The sequence below is a fragment of the Macaca mulatta genome, chromosome 19 (assembly GCF_049350105.2).
Source record: "Macaca mulatta isolate MMU2019108-1 chromosome 19, T2T-MMU8v2.0, whole genome shotgun sequence".
Classification (NCBI taxonomy): domain Eukaryota; kingdom Metazoa; phylum Chordata; class Mammalia; order Primates; family Cercopithecidae; genus Macaca; species Macaca mulatta.
In genome coordinates this window covers 59549705-59576140 of record NC_133424.1, presented here as the reverse complement: position 1 = coordinate 59576140, position 26436 = coordinate 59549705, and the positions used below count along the sequence as shown (strand labels likewise).

General features: G+C 51.3%; 1 protein-coding gene across 7 annotated transcripts in view; it reads left to right on the top strand.

The window, feature by feature from the left end:
- Window positions 1-26436, top strand: part of ZC3H4 (zinc finger CCCH-type containing 4) — a 53225-nt gene that overhangs the window by 19572 nt on the left and 7217 nt on the right. For all 7 annotated transcript variants that reach the window (XM_077980466.1, XM_028839341.2, XM_077980468.1 and 4 more), the window contains 11 exons: window positions 1101-1320; window positions 1628-1738; window positions 6282-6504; window positions 9592-9746; window positions 10723-10819; window positions 10940-11079; window positions 11680-11790; window positions 15395-15506; window positions 16062-16171; window positions 25210-25571; window positions 25735-26078. In XM_077980466.1, the coding sequence (XP_077836592.1) occupies window positions 1101-1320; window positions 1628-1738; window positions 6282-6504; window positions 9592-9746; window positions 10723-10819; window positions 10940-11079; window positions 11680-11790; window positions 15395-15506; window positions 16062-16171; window positions 25210-25571; window positions 25735-26078 (1985 nt within the window). The remainder of the gene's footprint in view (window positions 1-1100; window positions 1321-1627; window positions 1739-6281; window positions 6505-9591; window positions 9747-10722; window positions 10820-10939; window positions 11080-11679; window positions 11791-15394; window positions 15507-16061; window positions 16172-25209; window positions 25572-25734; window positions 26079-26436) is intronic.

Genomic DNA, 26436 nt, shown 5'->3' with positions numbered 1-26436 from the left:
TTGGCTCAAAAACTGGATTCTTTTTCCAGCTGCCCCTCCTGAACCCAATTTCTTCCCTTACTCCTACCCCACCCCGTAGATATTTACATATACAGAATGTCCACTGGGCAGTGTCATGTTTGGAGAGCACTTTTAAAGTTCTGGGGATTGGGATGACATGGGGGAATTGGAAGAGTATAGGATGGGGAGCCAGAAGGGGTTCCCAGTACCTGCAGGTGAGTCAGAGGAGGGAGAGAAAGCAGGGCCAGTACCATGTGAGGTCCTCAGGAGGGGCCTGGGATCTGTCCCCCTCCTGCAGCTGCTCAGTGTTTGCTTGCCTTCAGCCCAGAGATGTGGGACTGACGAGGGTGGGTCAGACCTGGTGACCTGGGACTCTGAGCCTGTTTCCAGCAGTTCTCATGGGGCTTTTGTAATAAAGTACTTTGAAGGGTTCTCAGGCCACAGCCCAGGCCTGCCTGTGAGTGGGTCCCAGGTAGCTTGGGGCCACCCCTGGTTCAGAACCAAGGCCCTCTCCACGGTGTACAGCCACCACCCTCAGCCTCAGGTGGCACTGATGCCCAGCTCCCTGGGGCCCGGGGCCCAGCAGGCGATCCTGGGCCTGGGAGGGAGGGGATGCGGGTCTGTGCTCTCTGGGAGAGGCACTTCTGTGGTCGAGCGAGGTTTAGAAGTGCCCTAAGTGCTTCACAGCAGAGCTGTGTGGGTTTCTAGACTGTGGGGCTTCCTGGAAGTTCTGCAGTGTTAAGCATTGTGAATCCCCAAGATGGGGCTCTTCCCACTTATGTGACCACAGCATCTTGTCGGTTTCTTCTTCTAAGGACACTAGTCCTGTTGGGAAATCTGACGTAGATGTGTCCCGGTGTTAGTGGTAATGCCCTTAAACTCCTACACCTCCCCCAGCCAGGTTAGACTGGAGCAAGCACAGTTCTTTCAGGGGGAGGATAAGGGATAGAACAAGAGGCCATGGCCCCCGTGTCCTCCCAGGGTCTCACCTCGCTCACAGCAGCCAGGCCCTTGGTTCTTGTCAGCCTTGGCCAGCCCAGAGCCCTAGGAGGCCTCCTCTCAAACCTTGTGTTCATGGTGGCTTTGGGGCTCATTTGTAGGGAAGATGGAGAGTTGGAAGAAGGCGAATTGGAAGATGATGGGGCAGAGGAGACCCAGGATACCTCCGGAGGGCCTGAGAGAAGCCGGAAAGAAAAGGGGGAGAAGCATCACAGTGATTCAGACGAGGAGAAGTCCCACAGGAGACTGAAGCGGAAACGGAAGAAAGAGCGGGAGAAAGAGAAAAGGAGGTCGAAGAAGAGGAGGAAATCCAAGCACAAAGTAGGTCCAGGATTCACTGGGACTGCCACTGCCTGGCATCGGGCCTGGCTGAGAGCCCCAGGGGCTGAGCTTTTGCTCTCCGCCCCAGAGGGCACTCTTAATGCCTTTGCTTATCTCAAATTGGATAAAGACCTTTTTTAAGAGTTGGTAGCTTATGCTCCGTTGCCACTAAGTGCCCCAGGTGAGGTGTTTCCGGTGAAGCACAGAGCCCTGCGGCACGTGCCAGCATAGCTTGTCCTGAGGCTGACTGCGCCTAAGTGGCCCGCCTGCAGCAGGGTTGCTGAATCTTCTTCCCCTGTCATTACAGCGCCACGCTTCTTCTAGCGATGACTTCTCTGACTTCTCAGATGACTCGGATTTCAGCCCCAGTGAGAAAGGGCACCGCAAGTACAGAGAGTACAGCCCCCCATATGCGCCGGTGAGTGACTGGCGTGCCCTGCTGAGCTCTGGGGCCGGGAGGAGTTCAACTGCTTGTGTTTCTTGAGCACTTGCTGTGTTCTGGGCATTTTATGTGGGTTTCAGTCCTGGGTCATCAGGTATTAGTTTAATCCCCGTTTTATGACTTAGGAAACTGAGACTTAGACAATTTCAACAGGGCAGCCTAGATAACAAAGTGAGACCCCATCTCCACAAAAAATTAAAAAATTAACCAGGCATGCCTGTAGTTGCAGCTGCTCAGGAGGCAGAGGTGAGAAGATCCCTTGAGCCCAAAAGTTCAAGGTTACAGTGAGCTATGATCAGCCACTGCACTCTAGCCTGGGTGACAGAGCAAGACCCTGTCTCAAAAGGAAAAGAAAGTTTCAACAAAGTTGCCCAGTTCTGAAGTAGAGGAGCTGGGTTTGAACCCAGGCCCTAGCTGACCTCCGTGAGGTATGCTCTCGAGCCTCCTCTGTGCGGCCTTAGCAAGGCCCTGTGTGTCTCAGAGAAAGATGCTGACTGGTCCACGTCATGGCTGACTGGCTTCCACTCTTCACAAATGACCTTTTTGGGAAATTGGCAAGAGAATGAAATGTTCTCAAGTGGCCTGTAGGCAGGCAGTACTCGGCCACTGTCGCTTTCATTTCAAGCAGCAATTTAAATTATTTGTTCATTTTGTATACCATTTCTTCCCCCAGAAAATTCCATAAGAGAAAAGCAAATCTTTTTTTTTTATTTTTTTGAGGCGGAGTCTCGCTCTGTCACCCAGGCTGGAGTGCAGTGGCGCAATCTCAGCTCACTGCAAACTCCGCCTCCTGGGTTCATGCCATTCTTCTGCCTCAGCATTCTGAGTAGCTGGGACCACAGGCACCCGTCACCACACCCGGATAATTTTACGTATTTTTAGTAGAGACAGGGTTTCACCGCGTTAGGCAGGATGGTCTCGATCTTCAGACCTTATTATTTTATTTTTATTTTTATTTTTATTTTTTGAGACGGAGTCTCGCTCTGTTGACCAAGCTGGAGTGCAGTGGCCGGATCTCAGCTCACTGCAAGCTCCGCCTCCCGGGTTTACGCCATTTTCCTGCCTCAGCCTCCCGAGTAGCTGGGACTACAGACGCCCCCCACCTCGCCCGGCTAGTTTTTTGTATTTTTTTTAGTGGAGACGGGGTTTCACTGTGTTAGCCAGGATGGTCTCGATCTCCTGACCTCGTGATCCACCCGTCTCGGCCTCCCAAAGTGCTGGGATTACAGGCTTGAGCCACTGTGCCCGGCCCAGACCTTATTATTTATTGAGACAGAGTCTTGCTCTGTTGCCTAGGCTGGAGTGCAGTGGGGCAATCTCGGCTCATTTCAACTTCCACCTCCCAGGTTCAAGTGATTCTCCTGTCTCAGTCTCCCGAGTAGCTGGGATTACAGACATGCGACACCATGCCTGACTGATTTTTGTATTTTTAGTAGAGACAGGGTGTCGCAATGTTGGCCAGGCTGGCCTCGAACTCCTGACCTCAGGTGATTCGCCCACCTCAGCCTCCCAAAGTGCTAGGATTACAGGCATGAGCCACTGCACCCGGCCGGTTGAGAAATGTTTTAAAGTTAGTAGGTCTTTAAAGCTGTCCCAGGTATCCCGTGACCCAGCATCATCCATCACAACAAATGATTCATTGTCCAATACCATAGTTGAGATTGATCTACTGGTGTAGGTTCGGCCTTCAGACCTGAGAGAGGCAGGAAATGGAACATTGCATGCTTTTTATGAACTAGAGCTGGAGGTATTTTAAAGATCTGCTCAAGTACTTGTATGTGTGTCTGTGTATCTAGCTGTATTTTGCATTGTCCTGTTTTTCTGTAATATGGACTTTTAAAAATTAGTAGGCTTTTTGTTTGTTTGTTTATTTATTTATTGAGATGGGATCTCATTCTGTTGCCCAGGCTGGAGGGCAGTGGTGTGATCTCACCTCACTGCAGCCTCGAGCTGCCTGGGCTCAGTGGCTCAGGTGATCTTCCTGTGTTAGCCTCCTAAGTAGCTGGAACCATGGGCTGCCATACCAAGGCTAATTTTTGTACTTTTGGTAGAGATGGGGTTTCAAAACGTTGCCCAGGCTGTCTCAAATTCCTGGGGTCAAATGATCTGCCCACCCTGGCCTCCCAAAGTGCTGGGATTAGAGACATGAGCCACCATGCGCAGCCGACTTTTTTATTTATTCATTTATTTAGAGATGGAGTCTCGCTCTGTCGCCCAGGCTGGAGTACAATGGCACGATCTCGGCTCACTGCAACCTCTACCTCCCAGGTTCAAGTGATTCGCCTGCCTGAGCCTCTCAAGTAGCTGGGATTACAGGCGCCCCCCACCACACCTGGCTAATTTTTTTTTTTTTTTTTTTGTATTTTTAGTAGAGACGGGTTTCACTATGTTGCCCAGGCTAGTCTCGAACTCCTGACCTTGTGATCTTCCTGCCTTGGCCTCCCAAAGTGCTGGGATTACAAGCCTGAGCCACCATGCTTGTTGTTGTTTAATTGTTTTTTGAGACGGAGTCTCGCTCTGTCACCCAGGCTGGAGTGCAGCGGCATGATCTTGGCTCACCACATCCTCTGCCTCCTGGGTTCAAGTGATTCTCACGCCTCAGTTTCCCGAATAGCTGGGATTAGAGGTGCCCTTCACCACGCCCGGCTAATTCATTTTGTGTTTTTTTTTTTTTTTTTTTTTTTTGAGACGGAGTCTCACGCTGTTGCCCAGGCTGGAGTGCAGTGGCGCGATCTCGGCTCACTGCAAGCTCCGCCTCCTGGGTTCACGCCATTCTCCTGCCTCAGCCTCCTGAGTAGCTGGGACTACAGGCGCCCGCCACCGCGCCCGGCTAATTTTTTGTATTTTTAGTAGAGACGGGGTTTCACTGTGGTCTCGATCTCCTGACCTTGTGATCCGCCCGCCTCGGCCTCCCAAAGTGCTGGGATTACAGGCTTGAGCCACCGTGCCCGGCCTCATTTTGTATTTTTAGTAGAGACTGGGTTTCACCATGTTGACCAGGCTGGTCTCGAACTCCTGAACTCAAGAGATCTGCCCGCCTGGGCCTCCCAAAGTGCTGGGATTACAGGTGTGAGCCATCGTGCTCGGCCTTTATTTTTTTTGAGATGTCGTTTTGCAGTGTCACCCAGGCTGGAGCGCAGTGGTGCAATCTCGGCTCACTGCAACCTCTGCCTCTCCCGGGTTCAGGCAATTCTGCCTCAGCCTCTCAAGTAGCTGGGATTACAGATGCCCACCCCATACTTGGCTTTTTTTTTTTTTTTTTTTTTTTTTTTTTGAGACGGAGTCTCGCTCTGTCGCCCAAGCTGGAGTGCAGTGGCCGGATCTCAGCTCACTGCAAGCTCCGCCGCCCGAGTTTACACCATTCTCCTGCCTCAGCCTCCCGAGTAGCTGGGACTACAGGCGCCTGCCACCTCGCCCGGCTAGTTTTTTTGTATTTTTTAGTAGAGACGGGGTTTCACTGTGTTAGTCAGGATGGTCTTGATCTCCTGACCTCGTGATCCGCCCGTCTCGGCCTCCCAAAGTGCTGGGATTACAGGCTTGAGCCACCGCGCCCGGCCCATACTTGGCTTTTTTTTTTGTTTTTTTGCATTTTTGAATTTTTAGTAGAGATCTCATTTCATGATGTTGGCCAGGCTGGTCTCCATCTCCTGACCTCGTGATCTGCCCGCCTTGGCCTCCCAAAGTGCTGGGACTACAGGCGTGAGCCACTGCACCCGGGCCCCTGGTCCCCCGGCCCCCTGACTTTATTTTTTAGAGCTGTTTTAGGTTTATAGAAAATTGAGCAGGTAGTAGTAGAGTTCCCTTCTCCCCTCCGCCTGCCGCCAGTTTCCCATTACCAATGTCTTGCATTGTTGTGGTAACTTTGTTACAATTGATGAGCCAGTATTGATAACATTGTTATTACTTAGTGTTGTGTAGTTCTTTGGGTTTTGCCCAGTGCACCCTTTATTGTTACATATTCACTATTATTCCATTGTCTGGATATACCAGTTTGTTTTCCATTTACCTGTTGGAGGATGTCTTGGTTACTTCTGTTTTTATGAGTATCTTTAACTTCTTCTAGTACCACTTGGCACTACCACACTTTGGAAAGCATCATTTGAGACGGCTTTCTAGCCCGGCTGCCAAGCAGGCCATTTATTGAATTCCAGGGCCCTAGCAAAATTGTGACTGAGCAGCCCCCTCCTGCTTCCCAGGCCCCTTCCTGTGTGCTTGCTCTGCATCCCTGGGAAATGCTCCCTTCTCCTCCCCTTCGTTCATCAGGGATTAGGGGTCTGTGGTTCTGTTTTCTTTCTAGCTCTGGTCCTTTATGAGGAACAGAAACACTTGGGCCCTCTGCTACCCCCACTTCCTGGTATGAGAACCTGTCCTCAGAGGGTCTGGGGACCAGCAGTGCAACCCTGGGACAGTAGCAGCACCCAGACAGACATGTTCATTTAGGGAACACTGGGGATCTTGGTAGTTTGCACCCGCAGCTGTGGGATCCGGCTCACCTCTTCTCCCCATCTCTGGGACACAGTCCCACCAGCAGTACCCCCCATCGCATGCCACGCCCCTGCCCAAGAAGGCTTACTCCAAGATGGACAGCAAGAGCTATGGCATGTACGAGGACTACGAGAACGAGCAGTATGGGGAATACGAGGGCGATGAGGAGGAGGACATGGGCAAGGAGGACTATGACGACTTCACCAAAGAGCTGAACCAGTACCGGCGTGCCAAGGAGGGCAGCAGCCGTGGCCGAGGTGAGCCCCGCCTTGGCAATTTCTCCTCCGGGGCATCGGAGCCACCCGGGTGGCCTGGCCTCACAGAGCCTCAAGTTTGGTCACTTAGGGTTGGGATAAGTGTACAAAGAAGGGCCGGGATCTGCACATGTGTGGCACAGGGGACCAGAGAGATCACCCGCTGGTCTGTGGTTGGGGTGGTGCCAGGCTGGTGTGAGGCAGGGAGAAGGCCAGCGTGCCTGAAGGGTCACTTCCTGGTTGGCTCTCGGGGGACAAGGGCATAGCTTCTCTCTCACCTGGGCTAGGGTCACTGACAGCTGGCTGCCCCACCCCGCAGCAGTGCTCCCTCATTCTCCCAGCCCCATTCACCTGACAAGGTGTGACTGCAGTCCTTGCCTCTGCCCCACCTCTGAACCTTGGACCTGTGTCCTTTGGGAGGAAGGTGGAGGAAGCTTGAGCACCAGAGACACAGTAGCCCTGACTGGCCTCTTAGAACCATCTCTGCCAGCACAGTGGCTCATGCCTGTAATCCCAGCAATTTGGGAGGCCGAGGCAGGCGGATCACCTATGGTCAGGAGTTCGAGACCAGCCTGTCCAACAACAGCAACAAAAAAGAACCATTGAACTGTCTCCTGCCAGAAAGACTGCCCAGCCTGAGAGTGGCTTCTGGAATCTTCCAGCACAGGGGTTCTCAGATTGTGAGCCCTGCCTGAGGCCCAGCTTGTTGAGTAGCTGTTCATTCATTCCCTCTTTTTTTTTTTTTTTTTTTTGAGACTGAGTCTCGCTCTGTCACCAGGCTGGAGTGCAGTGGTGCGATCTTGGCTCCCTGCAACCTCCACTTGCCGGGTTCAAGCAGTTCTCCTGCCTCAGCCTCCTGAGTAGCTGGGATTACAGGCGCATGCCACTACGCCCAGCTAATTTTTGTATTTTTAGTAGAGACGGAGTTTCACCATGTTGGTCAGGCTGTTCTCAATCTCATGACCTTGTAATCCGCCCGCCTCGGCCTCCCAAAGTGCTGGGATTACAAGCATGAGCCACCTCACCCGGCTCATTCGTTCTTCTAGCAGTCTTTCTTGGGCACCTCCCTGGGGCAGCCCCTATGCTTTTCGGAGGTCCTAGACCAGTGCTGTCCAGTAGAATTAGATTGGAAGCCACCATATCACTTACATTTTCTGGTAGCCACATTTAAAAAGTGAAAAGGACACTGGATAGTCCCAGCTACTTGAGAGGTGGAGGCGGGAGAATCACTTGAGCCCTGGAGTTGGAGGCCAGCCTGGGCAACACAATGAGACCCCATCACTCTTTTTTGTTTATTGGGAGACAGAGTCTTGCTCTGTCACCCATTCTGGAGTGCAGTGGCACGATTTAGGCTTACTGCAACCTCTACCCTCTGCCTCCCAGGTTCAAGCAATTCTTGTGCCTCACTCCTGCAAGTAGCTGGGATTACAGGCATGTACAACCACACCCATCTTATTTATTTATTTTATTTTATTTATTTTTTTGAGATGGAGTCTTGCTCTGTCGCCCAGGCTGGAGTACAGTGGCATGATCTCGACTCACCGCAAGCTCTGCCTCCCGGGTTCATGCCATTCTCCTGCCTTAGCCTCCCAAGTAGCTAGGACTACAGGCGCCTGCCACCATGCCCAGCTAATTTTTTGTATTTTTAGTAGAGACAGGGTTTCACCATGTTAGCCAGAATGGTCTTGATCTTCTGACCTGGTGATCTGCCCACCTCAGCCTCACAAAGTGCTGGGATTACAGGCATGAGCCACTGTGCCCGGCCTATCTATTTATTTTTGAGACAGAGTCTCACTCTCACTCATGCTGGAGTACAGTGGCACCATGTTGGCTCACTGCAACCTCCGCCTCCCAGGTTCAAGCAATTCTCGTGCCTCAGCCTCCCTAGTAGCTGGGATTACAGGCCCGTACCACCATGCCTGGCTTTTTTATTTTTAGTAGAGATGGGGTTTCACTATGTTGCCCAATCTGGTCTTGAACTCCTGAGCTCAGGCAATCCGCCCGCCTTGGCCTCCCAAAGTACTGGGATTACAGTTGTGAGCTACTGTGACTGGACTTAAGTTTTTATATTTTTAGTAGAGATGGGGTTTCGCTGTGTTGGTCAAGCTTGTCTTGAACTCCTGTTCTCAAGTGATCTGCCCAACTGGGCCTCCCAAAGTGCTGAGATTATAGGATTGAGCCACTGCACCTGGCCATTCTTTTCTTTTTTTCTTTTAAGTGAAGGAAAAAGTGAAACCAATTAAATTAATTTTGATATTCTATTTTCAACCTAATATGTTTAAAATCTTATTTCAACATGTAATCAAATGAGACAAATGCGATATTTTATATTCTTTCTCATTTGTGTGTGTGTGTGTGTGAGAGAGAGAGAGACGTGATCTCATTCTGTTGCTCAAACTGGAGTGCAGTGGCACAATCTCAGCTCACTGCAGCATTTGCCTCCTGGATTCAAGCAATTCTCCCACCTCAGCCTCCCGAGTAACTGGGACTACAGGTGCGCGCCGCCACACCTGGCTAATTTTTCTATTTTTAGTAGAAACAAGGTTTCACCATGCTGGCCAGGCTGGTCTCAAACTCCTGACTTCAGGTGATCTGCCCACCTCAGCCTCCCAAAGTGTTGGGATTACAGGCGTTAGCCACCACACCCAGCCTTTTTTTTTTTTTTTTTTAGCTAAGTCTTTGAAGTCCAGAGTGTGTTTTGGACTCTTGTCTAAATCACAAGTTCAAACTACAGGGCTAGCTAGTCTTGTCAGACTTCAAGGCTAGCATTTTATAGTTTGGGGCAGACGTGTTAGTTGCTCATTAGCCTGTGGGCTGGTGTTTGCCATATTGGACAGTGCAGCTCTAAGTGGACAAGTCCCTGTGAGGAAGGGGAGTGAGTACTGCAGTAGCTGTGTGTCCAGTGTGCTGAGGGACCCCCACTGAGAGAACCAGAGGGTCCACTAGCCTACCTGGGGCATCTAGGAAGGCTTCTTGGAGGAGGAGGAGGAGGCTGAAGTGATTGACTTCAGGAGCAGAAAGTGGGTTGTCTTCTTTCTTGCCGGTGGCATCTGCTCCCGCTGAAGGCTCACTGTCTGAATCTCCATGCAGGCAGCCGAGGCCGGGGCCGGGGCTACAGGGGCCGAGGAGGCCGTGGAGGATCGCGAGGCCGTGGCATGGGCAGGGGCAGCCGAGGCAGGGGCAGAGGCTCTATGGGAGGAGACCACCCGGAGGATGAAGAGGATTTCTACGAGGAAGAGATGGACGTAAGGTTTCCTCTGGCCCTGGGGACGTCGGGGTGAGGCTGGTGGGCTTTCCGGGGCGTGAGCACTGCTCATAGAGGCTGTGAGGCTAAGGTAGGAAGACATATGACCCTTCTGAAGGAAAGGAAGCCTCACAGGGCAGATGTATGTGTTTACAAATGTTCATTTATCATTTTGGAATAGATAAAACCTTCATGTGGTTTAAAGTAGAAAAGGTATCAGCCAGGCGTGGTGGCTCACACCTGTAATCCCAGTGCTTTGGGAGGCTGAGGCGGATGGATCATGAAGTCAGGAGATGGAGACTATCCTGGCTGACACGGTGAAACCCTGTCTCTGCTGAAAATATAAAAAATTAGCCAGGTGTGTTAGCACGTGCCTGTAGTTCCAGCTATTCATTCAGGAGGCTGAGGCAGGAGAATCACTTAAACCCAGGAGGCGGGGTTGCAGTGAGCCAAGATCGCGCCACTGCACTCCATCCTGGGCGACAGAGCGAGACTCTGTCTCAAAAAAAAAAAAAAGAAGAGGTATCACAGGATGTGCTGTGAAAAACATCCTGTCACTAGAGAGAAGTTTCCTGAAAGTCCTCTAGAGACATTTCCAGCCAGGCACGTGGTCCTTCATCCCTGCCCCCACCCGGGAGAAGGAGCGGCAGGCGCACTGCACCTGCTATCCTGGTCGTACCCACAGACCTTCCACGCCAGTCCACGGCCCGCTGCCCACTTGCCCTTTTGGAGCCCCACAGCGATGTGTATGTAGGGAGGCACCATGCTGGGTTTGCCTATTGGGTTGGGTTTTCAGAGTGAAGACTGCAGTGGGAAAGATTGGGACCACCTCTCTGTCGTCAGGCTCTGTGGAGACGGGTTATGGTATGAGTCCCCTGGATGGTCACCATCCTTCAGAAAGGGGCAGTGTGTAGGTGGGGACAGTGTTCATTGTTCCCTACCTGACGTTCTCCTGCTCTCTCCTCTGCGGATTCCAGTATGGAGAGAGTGAGGAGCCAATGGGAGACGATGACTATGACGAGTACTCCAAGGAGCTGAACCAGTACCGCCGGTCCAAGGACGGCCGAGGCCGAGGTAGGCAGGGCCTGGAGGGGACACGCTGGGTGGGGCAGGGATTCCAGCAGCTGCTGGAATCTAGTCCCAGGGGTGGGGAGGGGGTGGTCGGCAGGTTTTAACACCGTCTCCCCTCCGCAGGGCTGAGTCGAGGCCGTGGCAGGGGCTCCCGAGGCCGAGGGAAAGGGATGGGCCGGGGCCGAGGCCGAGGTGGCAGCCGAGGAGGGATGAACAAGGGCGGAATGAACGATGACGAAGACTTCTATGATGAGGACATGGGCGTGAGTTGACTCCACTCTGATCTGATGTTTGGGCCAAGATCCCTTCTTAGCCTTTTTTCCCTTTAATGAGTCGTTCTGTAAGCTGATCCTGTCCCCTTTGCTGTCATCAGCCACCCCCCAGAGGGGTGGCCAGCGTTGACCAGCATAACCAGCGATATCCTGAGGAGATAGATGTACTGCTGCTGAGACCCCGTGTTTAAAACCATGTCATTAGCAGCACCTGCAGCCATACCTAACACGTCTCTGAGGTTCAGAAGGTTCTAGGTGAACTATCCAGTTAGTCTTGGAAGGTTTTGCAGGGAGGCCCATGCCACTGCCTCTAGGTGTGGTGGATGTGTTCCTCCACAGGTGTGTGGAACTTCAGGTGTAAGTGACTAACAACTCCAAGGGCTAGAGCTTTTCCTCACCAGGCACCAGCACCCTGCACCATGGGGCTTAAATGTGCACGCAGTCTCAGAGTTAGGTGCAGCCTGCCCATTGGTGCTCTTGTGAGCTCTTAAGGGAGTCCTCATCCCCCTCTCCCGTGCTGCTTATTAACCCCAATCCCATCTCCACCCTTCCCTTTCATCCCCCTTTACATCCACACCCTGTCTATTGCAGGACGGTGGTGGTGGAAGCTACCGGAGTCGTGACCACGACAAGCCCCACCAGCAGTCGGACAAGAAAGGCAAAGTCATCTGCAAGTACTTCGTGGAAGGGCGCTGCACATGGGTAAGGAGCGCTGAAAACTCCCAGGCACCTCTAGGAGGCCAGCAGCCCCCAGAGGACACACGGCTTCCAGAATGTTCTGGAGCTGTGGTCACGCTGGGTGGGAGTGACTGTGTGGTCTTTGTCCTTGTGGACACTTGCCGGTACTGAGAGCTGCCTGGGGGGCCTGAAAGACTCAGGTTGACTTTCAGAGGGAGGAGGACCCACAACAAGATGAGGATTTTGGGTTTTAGGGGAATTTTTTGGCCAAAATTTTCAACCGGTCCATAAAGCCTGAATTGTAATTATGAAGGTTGATGTGAATGCAGAGAAGCACCATATCCTGGTGAAGTTACTGAGCTTCAGGGTTGCATGGGGAATGATTAAAGCATCCAGATAGAAGAGGAGGGGAGGATGAGGTTAACCGTGGACTTCATAGCAAAGGTCAATGTCGGAAGATGGACCAATGACCACAGAGTTCTTTCCACCGAAGGAAACAAGTGTAATAACCCAGCGTTAGTTCAGCCGGCAACTTCTTACCCCAGTATCCCAGGCAGCAACAGACACTAGCAGATGTGTGCTCAGGGCATACTGCACCCCTGCATCTGTCTTGGGAAAAAACAGATGCTTTAAACAAATAATGTTATGTATAAAATAGTTTGTTTTTCCTTTGAGACCAAGTCTCACTGTCAACCAGGCTGGAGTGCAGTGGCACAATCTCGGCTCACTGCAACCTCTGCCTCCTGGGATCAAGCGATTCTCATGCCTCAGCCTCCCGAGTAGCTGGGACTATAGGCGCACGCCACCACACCTGGTTAATTTTCATATTTTTAGTAGAGATGGGGTTTCGCCATGTTGGCCAGGCTGGTCCCAAACTCCTGATTCTAGCCTCCCAAAGTGCTGGGATTACAAGTGTGAGCTACTGCGCCTTGCCAGTATTTCTTAGTTACAGCTTATATTCTGTTAAGAAACTTGAAATACATATAAGCAAAAACAAATGATACACTCTGGGCAACATAGACCCCATCTCGTAAGCAAAAAAAAAAAAAAAAAAAAAAAATTAAAACCCATTGCGATGGCGTCTGCCTATAGTCCCAGCCTCTAAGGAGGCTGAGGTGGGAGGATCACTTGAGCCTGGGAGATCAAGGCTGCAATAACCTGGGGTTGCACTGCTGCACTCTAGCCTGGGTGGCAGAGTGAGACCCTGTATCAAAAAAAAAAAAAAAGGGCAGGTGTGGTGACTCACACCTGTAATCCCTGCCCTTTGGGAAGCCAAGGCATGTGGATCACCTGAGGTCAGCAGTTTGAGACCAGCCTGACCAACGTGGTGAAACCCCATCTCTACTAAAAATGCAAAAATTCGCCGGGCATGGTGGCTCACGCCTGTAATCCCAGCACTTTGGGAGGCCAAGGCAGGTGGATCACGAGGTCATGAATTTGAGACCATCCTGGCCAACACAGTGAAACCCCTACTCTACTAAAAATACAAAAATTAGCTGGGCTTTGTGGTGGGCGCCTATTACAGGCTATTCCCAGCTACTTGGGAGGCTGAGGCAGGAGAATCGCTTGAACCCGGGTGGTGGAGGTTGCAGTGAGCCGAGATCGTGCCACTGCATTCATTCCAGCCTGAGTGATAGAGCTAGACTCTGTCTCAAAAAGTAAAAATAGGCCGGGCGCGGTGGCTCAAGCCTGTAATCCCAGCACTTTGGGAGGCCGAGGCGGGTGGATCACGAGGTCAGGAGATCAAGACCATCCTGGCTAACATGGTGAAACCCCGTCTCCACTAAAAATACAAAAAACTAGCCGGGCGTGGTGGCGGGCGCCTGTAGTCCCAGCTACTCGGAGGCTGAGGCAGGAGAATGGCGTGAACCTGGGAGGCGGAGCTTGCAGTGAGCCGAGATCGCGCCACTGCACTCCAGCCTGGGTGACACAGCGCGAGACTCCGTCTCAAAAAAAAAAAAAGTAAAAATAAAAAATAAAAAGATGAGACAAATAGGCATTCCTAAGAGTTAGGGGGACAGATCAGCTTCTGTCTTCAGTTCAGTTATGGTGAGTGATTCCTGAGGACTAAATGATGCGGAATGGAGAACACAATTCTGGATTTCACCTAGATACTGTGTTGTTGAGATTGTGTTCAACTGGAAATAAAGGAAAACTAAACTCCATTGGCTTCAACACATAGACATTTGTCTCTCAGAACCAGGAGTCTGGAGCTGGGTAAGCAATACCTGGCAGCGCAGTGGTCGGGGTCACCCTGGGGGACCTATGCTCATTCCTGCTTACTATTCTGCCATCTTTAAACATGTGGCGTTTTTGGCCGGGTGTGGTGGCTCACGCCTGTAATCCCAGCACTTTGGGAGGCCAAGGCAGGCAGATCACGAGGTCAGGAGATTGAGACCATCCAGGCTAACACGGTGAAACACCGTCTCTACTAAAAATCCAAAAAATTAGCCAGGCATAGTGGCGGGCGCCTATAGTCCCAGCTACTCGGAGAGCTGAGGCAGGAGAATGGCGTGAACCCGGGAGGTGGAGCTTGCAGTGAGCCAAGATCGTACCACTGCACTCCAGCATGGGCGACAGAGCGAGACTCCGTCTCACAAAAAAAAACAAAAAACAAAAAACATGGCTTTTGTCCTCATGGTTACACAATACCTGAGGCGATGCCTGCTGTGCCTCCTGGCATCACATCCAAGGGCTGGGAGGAAAAAAAACGGAAAACGGACAAAAGGCTTTACTTCTGTTTTTTTGTTTTTGAGACGGAAGGAGTTTCACTCTGTCACCCAGACTGGAGTGCAGTGGCACAATCTCGGCTCACTGCAAGCTCTGCCTCTTGGGTTCATGCCATTCTCCTGCCTCAGCCTCTCGAGTAGCTGGGACTACAGGCGCCCACCACCAACCCCAGCTAATTTTTTGTATTTTTTTTTTTTTGGACTAATTTTTTGTTTGGACTAATTTTTTTTTTTGGACTAATTTTTTGGGCTAATTTTTTGTTAAATTTTTTGGACTAATTTTTTGTATTTTTAGTAGAGATGGGGTCTCACCGTGTTATCCAGGATGGTCTCGATCTCCTGACCTCGTGATCCGCCCGCCTCGGCCTCCCAAAGTGCTGGGATTACAGGCGTGAGCCACTGCGCCTGGCCAGCTTTTCTTTAAATTCAGGAAGTACCCAGGCTTGGTGGCTGATGGCTATATATCCCAGCACTTTGGGAGGCCAAAGTGGGAGGATCACTTGAACCCAGGAGTGTGAGACTAGCCTGGGCAACATAGTGAGACCCTGTCTCTACAAAAAAATACAAAAAAATTAGCCGAGCTTGGTGGTGTGGGCCTGTAGTCCTGGCTGTGAGAGAATCACCTGAGCCCACATGTCGAGGCTGCAGTGAGCCATGATTGTGCCACTGAATTCCAGCCTGGGCAACAGAGTGTGACCCTGTCTCCAAATAAGAAAGGTTGGGCAACAGTCTTTGGGATCTGCCCTTCCTAGACCTGTCATCCTTTCCTAAGGGGGATTCGTTTCTGTCATTGGCCCCTCCATGCACCAGCAGTGACAGAGTATTTCTTCCCTTTGCAGAGAGAAGTAAGCAAGAGCTTCCCACACAATTACCTTACGTTTTCATTGCTTCTCTTCTAGGGAGACCACTGTAATTTTAGCCATGACATCGAACTCCCAAAGAAGCGAGAATTGTGCAAGTTTTACATCACTGGATTTTGCGCCAGAGCCGAGAACTGCCCCTATATGCATGATATCCTTTAGTGCCAGCATCTTGTCTGAATGAGGGTGCAGAACTTCTCTGCTCCTTGACATTAGTAACAGCTGACCTTCCTTCACTGTGCTTTCTCTTTCTGTGCCAAGAGCTTTCTGTGAATCTCTGTCTCATTTAACCCTCAGTCCACACTCAGAGGGGTCTGCCTTTCCCATCCTTCCAGGGAGTAAACTTTGAGATGCACATGGTGTATGTTCTGTTTATATAGGCTCTCAAGACTGGCCCATACCATTGGCTGAGATTCTTCCAGGTCGTTTTATACCTTGGACGAGTCGTTTAACTTCCCTAGTCTGGTTGATCATCTGAGGAAGCAGCCCCCAGCCAGTGTGGTGGGGCGGGAAGTGCCCTGCAGTCTGGAGTGCCGGGGTCTCTCCATGGATCTCCTGCCAACCCACGGAGCAGCCCTGAGCACGTCGCCTCACCTCTCTGGGCTCAGATTTCTCATCTCCAAAGCAAAGGGAGTTGGATTCTGCCTTGGGTCTGGGTGGGGGTGTGTTCTCTGAGATGAAGCATTTACCTTAATTTGCCATGAACGTGATTTCCCGTGTAAGCTGTACCACACCACTGGGAACTGCATCAATGGTGACGACTGCATGTTTTCCCACGACCCTCTGACGGAAGAGACGAGGGAGCTTTTGGATAAGGTAATGTCCAGGGGCTAACGGGGTGCACGGCTCACAGGAACTGGGACATGTGCAGTCCATTGTCTCAGTGCTATAGCCTGCCTGTCCAGCCTCTGCAGTGCCCAGTTGGGTTGATTTGGAGTTGGGCCATTCTAAGGAGGACATGGGCACTGTGTCCTCTTCTGCAGGGAGTTGAGGTGGTCACAAGTATCTTGTCTTAAGCCAGGACAGGCTTTTGCTGTTTCCTGGGGGCATGGCCAAATGAAGGGAATACTGCCTGATGTGCCTCCAAGCATGAATCCTAATCTCTAGGTGTCAATTAGAGACAGCCCACGATACACAGGGATACACGAATTACCTGTAACCCCAGCACTTTGGGAGGCTGAGGTGGGAGGATTACTTGAGCTCAGGAGTTTGAGACCAGCCTAGGCATGTAGTGAGATGTTGTTTCTACTTAAAAAAAGAAAAAAAAAATTGGTTGGGCTGGGTGCAGTGGCTCGTGCCTGTAATCCCAGCACTTTGGGGGGCCAAAGCAGGCAGATAGATCACTTGAGCTAAGGGCAACATGGCAAAACCCCGTCTCTAAAAAAAAAAAAAAAAAAAAAAAGGATGAAAAACTTAACTGGGTGTGGTGGCTCATGCTTGTTATCCCAGCACTTTGGGAGGCTGAGGCGGGCAGATCACCTGAGGCCAGGTTCTCAAGACCAACCTGGCCAACATGGCAAACCCCATCACTACTAAAAATATAGAAATTAGCCAGGTGTAGTGGCACATGCTTGTAGTCCTAGGTACTCAGGAGGCAGAGGTTGCAGTGAGCCGAGATCACACCCCTGCATTCCATCCAGCCTGTGCAACAGAGTGAGACTGTGTCTCCAAAAAAAAAATAAAAAAAATTAGCCAGGTGTTGTGGCACATGCCTGTGGTCCCAGCTACTCGAGAGGCTGAGGCAGGAAGATCTGTTGAATCCAGGAGATTGAGGCTGCAGTGAGCCACTGCACTCCAGAGCAAGACTCCACCTCAAAACCCACAAAAAACCAAAGATATACAGAGAAGAGACAAAGATTGTATTTTGGTGGAAAAGTTAAACGTTTTCTTGCAACTCTCAGGGTCCCCATTATGCATTAGAGAAAGTAGAGGGAATTTGGGGGTCTCTAAAGGGGAAGACTCCCTTGGGGGAGGTGTCATGGCTTCTCCACTTAGCCAGGTGACATTTGAAACTCATCCTGGCATCAGTTGTCCTCTCTGAGGAGCTAGGCTGAGGACTTTGGGTTAGGGTTAAATGCCCAAATATCAGTCCTGAGTTTCATCTGGGGAGTGAGTGGCTACGGGAACAGGTATCCTTTCAAGTGAAGTTTTCCTGCCCTCTAGTTCACAGGAGGTTCTAGGAGATTAGGTATTTTTTTGAGAATGGAAAGGATCAAGGCATCAGCACATCTGCCAGCTTCCAGAGTCCGTGTGTCAGTGACTGTCTTGTTAACTGGTGGCAGGGGTACCCATGTGAGGGGTGCAGGGGAAGCCCCATGCAAGCAGACGTAGGAGAACATCCATTCCTCATTGGCAGGGCACCTGTAGGAAAAGGTCAGTCCCTCTGGGGAGCCTGCTGCCCTAGGGTTTTTTTGTTTTGTTTTGAGACGGAGTCTCTGTCGCCCAGGCTGGAGTGCAGTGGCGCAATCTCAGCTCACTGCAAGCTCTGCCTCCCGAGTAGCTGGGACTACAGGCGCACGCCACTGCACCAAGCTATTTTCAGTAGAGACAGCGTTTCACCATGTTGGCCAGGCTGGTCTCGAACTACTGACCTTGTGATATGCCCGCTTTGGCTTCCCAAAGCGATGGCATTGCAAGTGTGGGCCACGGCGCCCAGCCTGCCCCAGGGTTTTGTAATCTGTACATTCCTGGAGTCTGAGCTGTTTGATGACGGGAAACTGGCCATTCAGGGAGGCCTCATGTCTCCTTGGGAGGACTTACCCTTCTCTGACTGAGGACTGCCCCCTGCTGGAGGCTCCAAGTTTGTGCTCTAGGCCAGTGCTACCCATAGGAGCACCACAGAACCACTTCGTTCATTTAAAATTTTCCAGTAAAAGTAAAAGTAAAAAGAAACAGATGAAATTAATTTTTTTTTTTGAACTGGAGTCTCGGCCAGGTGCTGTGGCTCACTCCTGTAACCCTGCCCCCGCCGGGAGGCCGAGACAGGCGGATCACCTGAGGTTGGGAATTCAAGACCAGCCTGACCAACATGGAGAAACCTTGTCTCTACTAAAAATACAAAATTAGCCAGGCAAAGTGGTTCATGCCTGTAATCCCAGCTACTAGAGAGGCTGAGGCAAGATAATCACTTGAACCTGGGAGGCGGAGGTTACGGTGAGCCAAGATTGCGCCATTGCACACCAGCCTGGGCAACAAGAGCGAGACTCCGTCTCAGAAAAAAAAAAAAGAAGAAATGAAATGGCGTCTCGCTCTGTTGCCCAGGGTAGATTGCAGTGGCGCGATCTTGGCTCACCGCAACCTCTGCCTCCCGGGTTCAAGCGATTCTCCTGCCTCAGCTTCCGCAGTAGCTGGGATTACAGGCACCCGCCACCTCGCCCGGCTAATTTTTGTTTGTTTATTTTTGAGACGGAGTTTCACTCTTTTGCCCAGGCTGAAGTGCAGTGGCACCATCTCGGCTCACTGCAACCTCTGCCTCCCAGGTTCAAGTGATTTCTTGTCTTAGCCTCCTGAGTAGCTGGGATTACAGGCGCCTGCCACCATGCCCAGCTGAATTTTGTATTTTTAGTAGAGACAGGGTTTTGCCATGTTGGCCAGGCTGGTCTTGAACTCCTGATCCACCTGCCTTGACAAGTGATCCACCTGCCTTGGCCTCCCAAAGTGCTGGGATTACAGATGTGCCCCACGACACCTGGCTAATTTTTGTATTTTTAGTAGAGATGGGGTTTCACCATGTTGGCCAGGATGGTTTCAAACTCCTGACCTCAAATAATCCACCCACCTCACGAAATTATTTAACACTGTGTCTCATTTAGCTCCAAACATACTTTTAGGAAATAATAATAAATAATGGAAAAAATAGAGATACTTTATGGGAGCTTTTTGTGTGTAGTTTCAATGGCTGGAAAAAAATATTTTTTAAATGGCATTGGGATTATATTTGATCTCCCTTGGTTTCATGGAAGGCACCTATGAAGCCAGCAGAGAGAAAATATAATGGTACTTGAATCTGTTAAAAGTAAATTCTGTAGAGAGCCATGTTTTCTGAGAGCAAAACTTGATGTTTGCAAAGCTTAGAGGGTTGTAGGTTTCTGCTTGGGAGTATGCACACAGACCCCTTCCTGAAAATCCATACCTTCTTTTTTTTTTTTTTTTTTTTTAATTTATTTATTATTATTATACTTTAAGTTGTAGGGTACATGTGCATAACGTGCAGGTTTGTTACATATGTATACTTGTGCCATGTTGGTGTGCTGCACCCATCAACTCGTCATTTACATCAGGTATAACTCCCAATGTAATCCCTCCCCCCTCCCTTTTTTTTTTTTTTTTTTTTTTGAGATGGAGTTTTGTTCTTGTTGCCCGGGCTGGAGGAGTGGCGCGATCTTGGCTCACCACAACCTCTGCCTCCCAGGTTCAAGCTATTCTCCTGCCTCAGCCTCCCGAGTAGCTGGGATTACAGGCATGTGCCACTGCTCCTGGCTCATTTTTTGTGTTTTTAGTAGGGATGGGGTTTCTCCATGTTTGTCAGGCTGGTCTTGAACCCCCGACCTCAGGTGATCCCCCCGCCTTGGCCTCCCACAGTGCTGGGATTATAGATGTGAACCACCATGCCTAGCTGAAAATCCATACCTTCTAAATTTATCTGAGTGCTTTAACCAGCTCTTAGCATTATATGTTTTTGTATGTCATCTTTGGTACCAATTTTTTTTTTTTTCTTTTGAGATGGAGTTTCACTCTTGTTGCCCAGGCTGGAGTGCAATGGTGTGATCTCGGCTCGCTGCAGCCTCCGCCTCCTGGGTTCAAGTGATTCTCCTGTCTCAACCTCCTGAGTAGCTGAGATTACAGGTGCCTGCCTCCACTCCCAGCTAATTTTTGTATTTTTAGTAGAGACGGGGTTTCACCATGTTAGCCATATGGTCTCAAACTCCTGACCTCAGGTGATCCACCCACCTAGGCCTCCCAAAGTGCTGGGATTACAGGCATGAACCACTGCGCCTGATACATAGTTCTGTGAGTTTTTTTTTTTTCCAAGACGGAATCTCGCTCTGTCGTCCAGGCTGGAGTGCAGTGGTGCAATGTTGGCTCACTCCAGCCTCCGCCTCCCAGGTTCAAGCAATTCTCTGCCTCTTGAATAGCTGGGATTACAGAGGCCCGCCACCATGCCCAGCTATTTATTTATTTATTTATTTATTTATTTACTTATTTAATTGTTTGTTTTTTGAGATGGAGTCTCACTCTGTTACCTAAGCTGGAGTGCAGTGGTGCAATCTTGGCTCACTGCAAACTCTGCCTCCCAGGTTCAAGCGATTCTCCTGCCTCGGCCTCCTGAGTAATTGGGATTACAGGCGTGTACCAACACTCCCGGCTCATTTTTCTATTTTTAGTAGAGACGGGGTTTCACCATGTTGGTCAGATTGGTCTTGAACTCCTGACCTCATGATCCGCCCAGCTTGGCCTCCCAAAGTGCTGAGATTACAGGCTTGAACCACTGCGCCCGGCCAGCTGATTTTTTTTTTTTTTTTTTTGTATTTTTAGTAGAGATGGGGTTTCACCATCTTGGTCAGGCTGGTCTTGAACTCCTGACCTCGTAATCCACCTATCTCGGCCGGGCGCGGTGGCTCAAGCCTGTAATCCCAGCACTTTGGGAGGCTGAGACGGGCGGATCACGCAGGAGATCGAGACCATCTTGGCTAACACGGTGAAACCCCGTCTCTACTAAAAAATACAAAAAACTAGCCGGGCGAGGTGGCGGGCGCCCGTAGTCCCAGCTACTCGGGAGGCTGAGGCAGGAGAATGGCGTAAACCTGGGAGGCGGAGCTTGCAGTGAGCTGAGATCCGGCCACTGCACTCCAGCCTGGGCGACAGAGCGAGACTCCGTCTCAAAAAAAAAAAAAAAAAAAAATCCACTCATCTCTGTCTCCCAGAGTGCTGGGATTACAGGCGTAAGCCACCGCGTCCGGCGTAGTTCTATGAATTTTGACAAACACACTGAGTCATGTCACCACCCCACAAGATGGATCTAGGAAACCCATTCTGTCACCCCAGAAACTCCGCTGTGTCTTTTATAGTAAATGCCACCCCACATCTCCAGTGCCTGGCAACCGTGGGTCAGGGTCTGTCTTTGGTTTTGCTTTTTCAAGCAAATCATATAAATAGAATTGTGGGGTAAACAAGCTTTAAGAGTGTGAGTGTACACAGTGCACATGCGTGCATTTGTTGAGTCTGGCTTCTTGCACTTGGCATGAAGCCTTTGAGATTCACCCGTTATTGCAAGTAGCAGTTCATTACCATTTGTTGCTGCGTAGTGCCCCACCAAGTGGATGATCTACGTTTGTTTATCCAGTCATCCGTTGAAAGACATTTGCGTTGTTTCCATTTCCTGGTGCTTATTCACATGGCCTGATGGGCTCAGCCCACATGCCTCTGCACCTCTACAGTGTTACTTCTTGCTTGCAGAAGGTGACTGACTTTTGGAAACTCCTCTGATCACTGAGAGTCTGTCCTGGCTAGAGAGGCTTTGGCACCTAGTGGGGTGCTAGTTGTCTCAGCTGGTGTCTTTGCTGGTGGAGGGGCCAGGAACAGAGGGGCCACAGGGTCTGTGCTGGCAGGACCGATGAGCAGTTTGGGTTGACTCTGCAGTTGACTCCATGTTGGAGTCAACCAGTCAGGCAGGGCCTGAGCTCCTTTCTTCTCTGCGCTGGACCCAGCCTCTGGATTCCAGGGAATGAATGGCAGAGTGCATTGGTTTGTGTTCCTTGCTTAGTCGTTCACTCGATAAATCTCTGTGCCTTGTTTGTGGCAGGCAGTGGGGGTGGTGAGGAGGCAGGGTTAGGTCCTTGGGCAGATGCTGATGACACATGGGGAGTGTGAGTGTGTGTGCGTATGTGTGTGCGTGCGCGCACACACACACACACAGGGATCAGGCCGTGAAGAACAAGTGTGGGAGCCCAGGACTCCAGCTGGGCTCTATTCACGAGGCAGACGTTCAGGAGGCTCTGTGAGGAGGTGCCAGTGGTGGCCCCAGGATGTGCGGCAGTTAGGACTGAAGAGGAGGAGGGAAATGCAGGGTGGCAGATGCAGCGCAACCCATGGCCGCACACACAGTTGAGGAAGGGCCCTTGGGCCAGGAGGAAGTGAGCCCATAGCAGTGTTGAAAGCAGCAGTACTGGGAGCTGACGCAAGGCTCTGGGCCCTCCCAGCAAGGCTCATCTCAGGTGGCGCTGCCCACACTCCAAGGGCAGAATATGAATTCTGCCTGCACAGGTACCCCTGCTCTGCTGGTTCACACGCTGACCACACCTGGAGTAGCAGGGCTCAGAAGGACAGAGGGGTTCCACCGTGTCGTTTTCCACCCCTCCTCCATGAAGCCACATTCTTGTTGGATCTTGGGGTTCCAGGGTTCAGGTACCACTGCTAATGGCTAGGAGAAGGGAAAACTGCGAACGCACAACCCCCACCAGGGGGTCCTATTTCTGTCATCCCTGCTGTTCCTGGGCAGAGGGGCAGGACTAGTTCATCCTGACCCCGTGTTAGGACCCACTAAGGGATCTGTGCTGGGGTCCCCAAGATGACCCAGAGCAACTTGCTGGGGAACTCACAGCCAAGATGTTACCGCAGTGAAGCGACACAGGCAAACTCAGCCCCGGGAACGAGTACATGAGGGCACCTGGAGGAAGCAGGCACATCCTCTCCCCGTGGACTCGCAGGGGCCATGCTGCCCTCCTCCAGTTGTGACAGCACGAGGGGCATTCTGTTTGTGAGAAGACTTGCTCAACGCCCAGGGTTTTCACTAGGGCCGTTCACCTAGGCAGCTTCTGCCTGGCATGGACCAAAATTCCAGATCTGGGGGGCAAAGCAGGCATTCAGCACAAACTGCATTGGTTGTAGAAACAGTTTAGATGCAGTGAGCCCCTCTTACTAGACAATGAATGCTGGGAGCCCTCCCAAAATCCAGCTTGCCAGACACCAGCCAAGGCCTAGCCTTGCGAGCAGGGCTTCCAAGGAGAGCAGCCAGGCCTCCTGTGTTCACTTTTCTGCATGCAATTCTAACTGATGAAACATTCTAGTCCAATTGAGATTTTGACATTTCTCATTCACTCATTGGGCATCTGCCCTGTATCAGGTCTTGTGGGGGCCCTGGGGATAAAGCAGGGAAGAAACAGTCCTGCCCTCATGGAGTTGACAGGGAGGTGAGCCAGGATCAACACGGGAATGACTGAATAATCTAACAAGGCATAGGCAGTGTTGGCAGAGAACTCCTGGTACCCCAGTAGTGAGTATAGGAGACTGGACAGACACTATGAATTGACATCTAATGAGGGACCTCAACAGTTGGGTGACGTTGAGCCACATGGGAATAATGGGGAAAAATAAAAGCCTGGGGGCAGCTTGGTCCTGGCCCTGTAGGGGAGAGCTTGACTGCTCATTGCACTGAAGTGAGGCTGGGTGGTTGGGCTGGAGGAGTTGGGATCGTGGGAGGAAATGAAGCTGCCAGGAAGCTTCCCAGTCCTCCCCAGATAGCCTCACACCCACCCCTGCTCTTAGACCCTGAGGGTTATGTTCAGGAGTTTGGGTCTTATTACAGGTGAGATCAGAGGCCCTTAACATCCAAACAGGACAGTGGAATATGATTCAGCCATAAAAAACTGAGTGACATACTACTGATAGATGTAGCAGTGTAGATGCACTTTGCTAAGTGAAAGGACCCCTCACACTCAGCACATGAGTCTGTTCGCAGGAGCTGTCCAGCAGGGGCAGGTCTGCAGAGACAGGAAGCAGAGTGGCTGCCGGGGGCTGGGGGCAGAGGATGGGGAGTGATTGCTTAGTGTGTACAGGGTCTCTTTTGGGGGTGATGAAAATGTCCTAGAACTAGATAGAGGTGGTGGTTGCATAGCATTGTTAACGTGCCAAATGCCACTGAATCATTCAGTTTGTTTTTATTTTTGTATTTTGAAATGGAGTCTGGCTCTCCCGCTCAGGCTGGAATGCAGTGGTGGTATCTCGGCTCACTGGAACCTCTGCGTCCCGGGTTCAAGCGATTCTTCTGCCTCAGCCTCCCAAGTAGCTGGAATTACAGGTGGCCACCACCATGTCTGGCTAATTTTTTTATATTTTTAGTACCACCATGTCCAGCTAATTTTTTTGTATTTTTAGTAGAGACTGGGTTTCACCATGTTGGCCAGGCTGACCTTGAACTCCTGACCTTAGGTGATCTGCCCACCCTGGCCTCCCAAAGTGCTGGGATTACAGGCATGAGCCACCACACCTGGCCTTGTGTATTTATTTTTGAGACAGAGTCTCATCTGTTGTCCATGCTGGAGTGCAATTACGCAGTCTTGGCTCATTGCAGCCTCTGCCTCCCAGGTTCGAGTGATTCTCCTGCCTCAGTCCCCCGAGTGGCTGAGACTATAGGCATGCACTACCACACCTAGCTAATTTTTGTATTTTTAGTAGAGACGGGGTTTTTCCATGTTGGCCAGACTGGTCTTGAACTCCTGGCCTCAAGTGATCCACCCACCTCGTCCTCCCAGAGTGCTGGGATGACAGATGTGAGCCCCTGCGCCCGGCCGAATCGTTCACTTTTAATGGTTGAACAGTACACTTTCTCTTGTATTTTGCCATAGAGCAAGAACAGGCGCCCCCCTGCCCCCCACCAGCTGGTCCCGGAGAGTGGAGCAGAGAGGTGGCTGATGATTTTTGTTACGGAGCCATTGTGGTCATTAGCTTTATGTCTTTAGACCTCAAGGTCCTTGTATTGTGGAACTTCTCCTCATAAACTTCAGCTCTGAGACCTGGAGAGGTCCGTTTCCATCCTGACCCTGTCCACACCTTCTTTTGTTCTTTCTCACCCGCAGATGTTGGCTGATGATGCAGAAGCAGGTGCCGAGGATGAGAAGGAGGTGGAGGAACTGAAGAAGCAGGGCATCAACCCCCTGCCTAAACCGCCCCCTGGTGTGGGCCTCCTGCCCACTCCTCCTCGGCCCCCTGGCCCACAGGCTCCAACCTCTCCCAATGGCAGGCCCATGCAGGGTGGCCCCCCACCCCCGCCCCCGCCCCCTCCCCCGCCGCCCGGGCCCCCTCAGATGCCCATGCCAGTGCATGAGCCGCTGTCCCCACAGCAGCTGCAGCAGCAGGACATGTACAACAAGAAGATCCCCTCCTTGTTTGAGATTGTGGTACGGCCCACGGGACAGCTGGCTGAGAAGCTGGGTGTGAGGTGAGTGCCCTGGGCCCCCGTGGTAGGCAGGGAACACTATCCTGGGCCCAGCCAGGTTCCTCTTGTCAGGGTAAGCCTGGCTGGGGCAGGGTCCTGCCTCTCTCCCCAGCTGTGGGAGTCCTGGTCTGCAGCTTCCCTCACAGGTGCCTTTTCCTTCTTCTAGGTTCCCTGGACCTGGTGGACCCCCAGGGCCAATGGGCCCTGGGCCCAACATGGGACCCCCAGGGCCAATGGGCGGTCCAATGCATCCTGACATGCACCCTGACATGCACCCAGACATGCACCCCGACATGCACCCGGACATGCACCCCGACATGCAGATGGGCCCTGGCATGAATCCTGGCCCACCCATGGGCCCTGGTGGCCCTCCAATGATGCCCTACGGCCCTGGAGACTCCCCACATTCTGGAATGATGCCCCCTATCCCGCCAGCCCAGAACTTCTATGAAAACTTCTACCAGCAGCAGGAGGGCATGGAGATGGAGTCCGGACTCCTGGGGGATGCAGGTATGGGGGCTCCAGGTGTGACTGCCTGGGGTTGCGGGCTTTACACAGTGGAGTAGTCAGGGAGATGTGATTTTTCTTCCTTCGTCTGAGTCTCTTCGAAAGCATGACTCCATCTCTGTCCCATTTAATGGTTGAATGTTTTCAGTAACATAGGATTTATTATTCTGTTGAGGAAGAAAGGAATATTCTGTTTATTATCATTATAGGTTATTTCTTTTTAATTTTGCAAGCTGTGCCTGGAATCGGAAGCATGGGAAGTTAGAGGGACGAGTGTGCAAGGGTGTGAGGCTGAGAGGCTGATGGGCTCATCAGGGCTCAGTTAGTGGCCTGGCCAAAACTCTCTCTTTCCAGGCAGTTC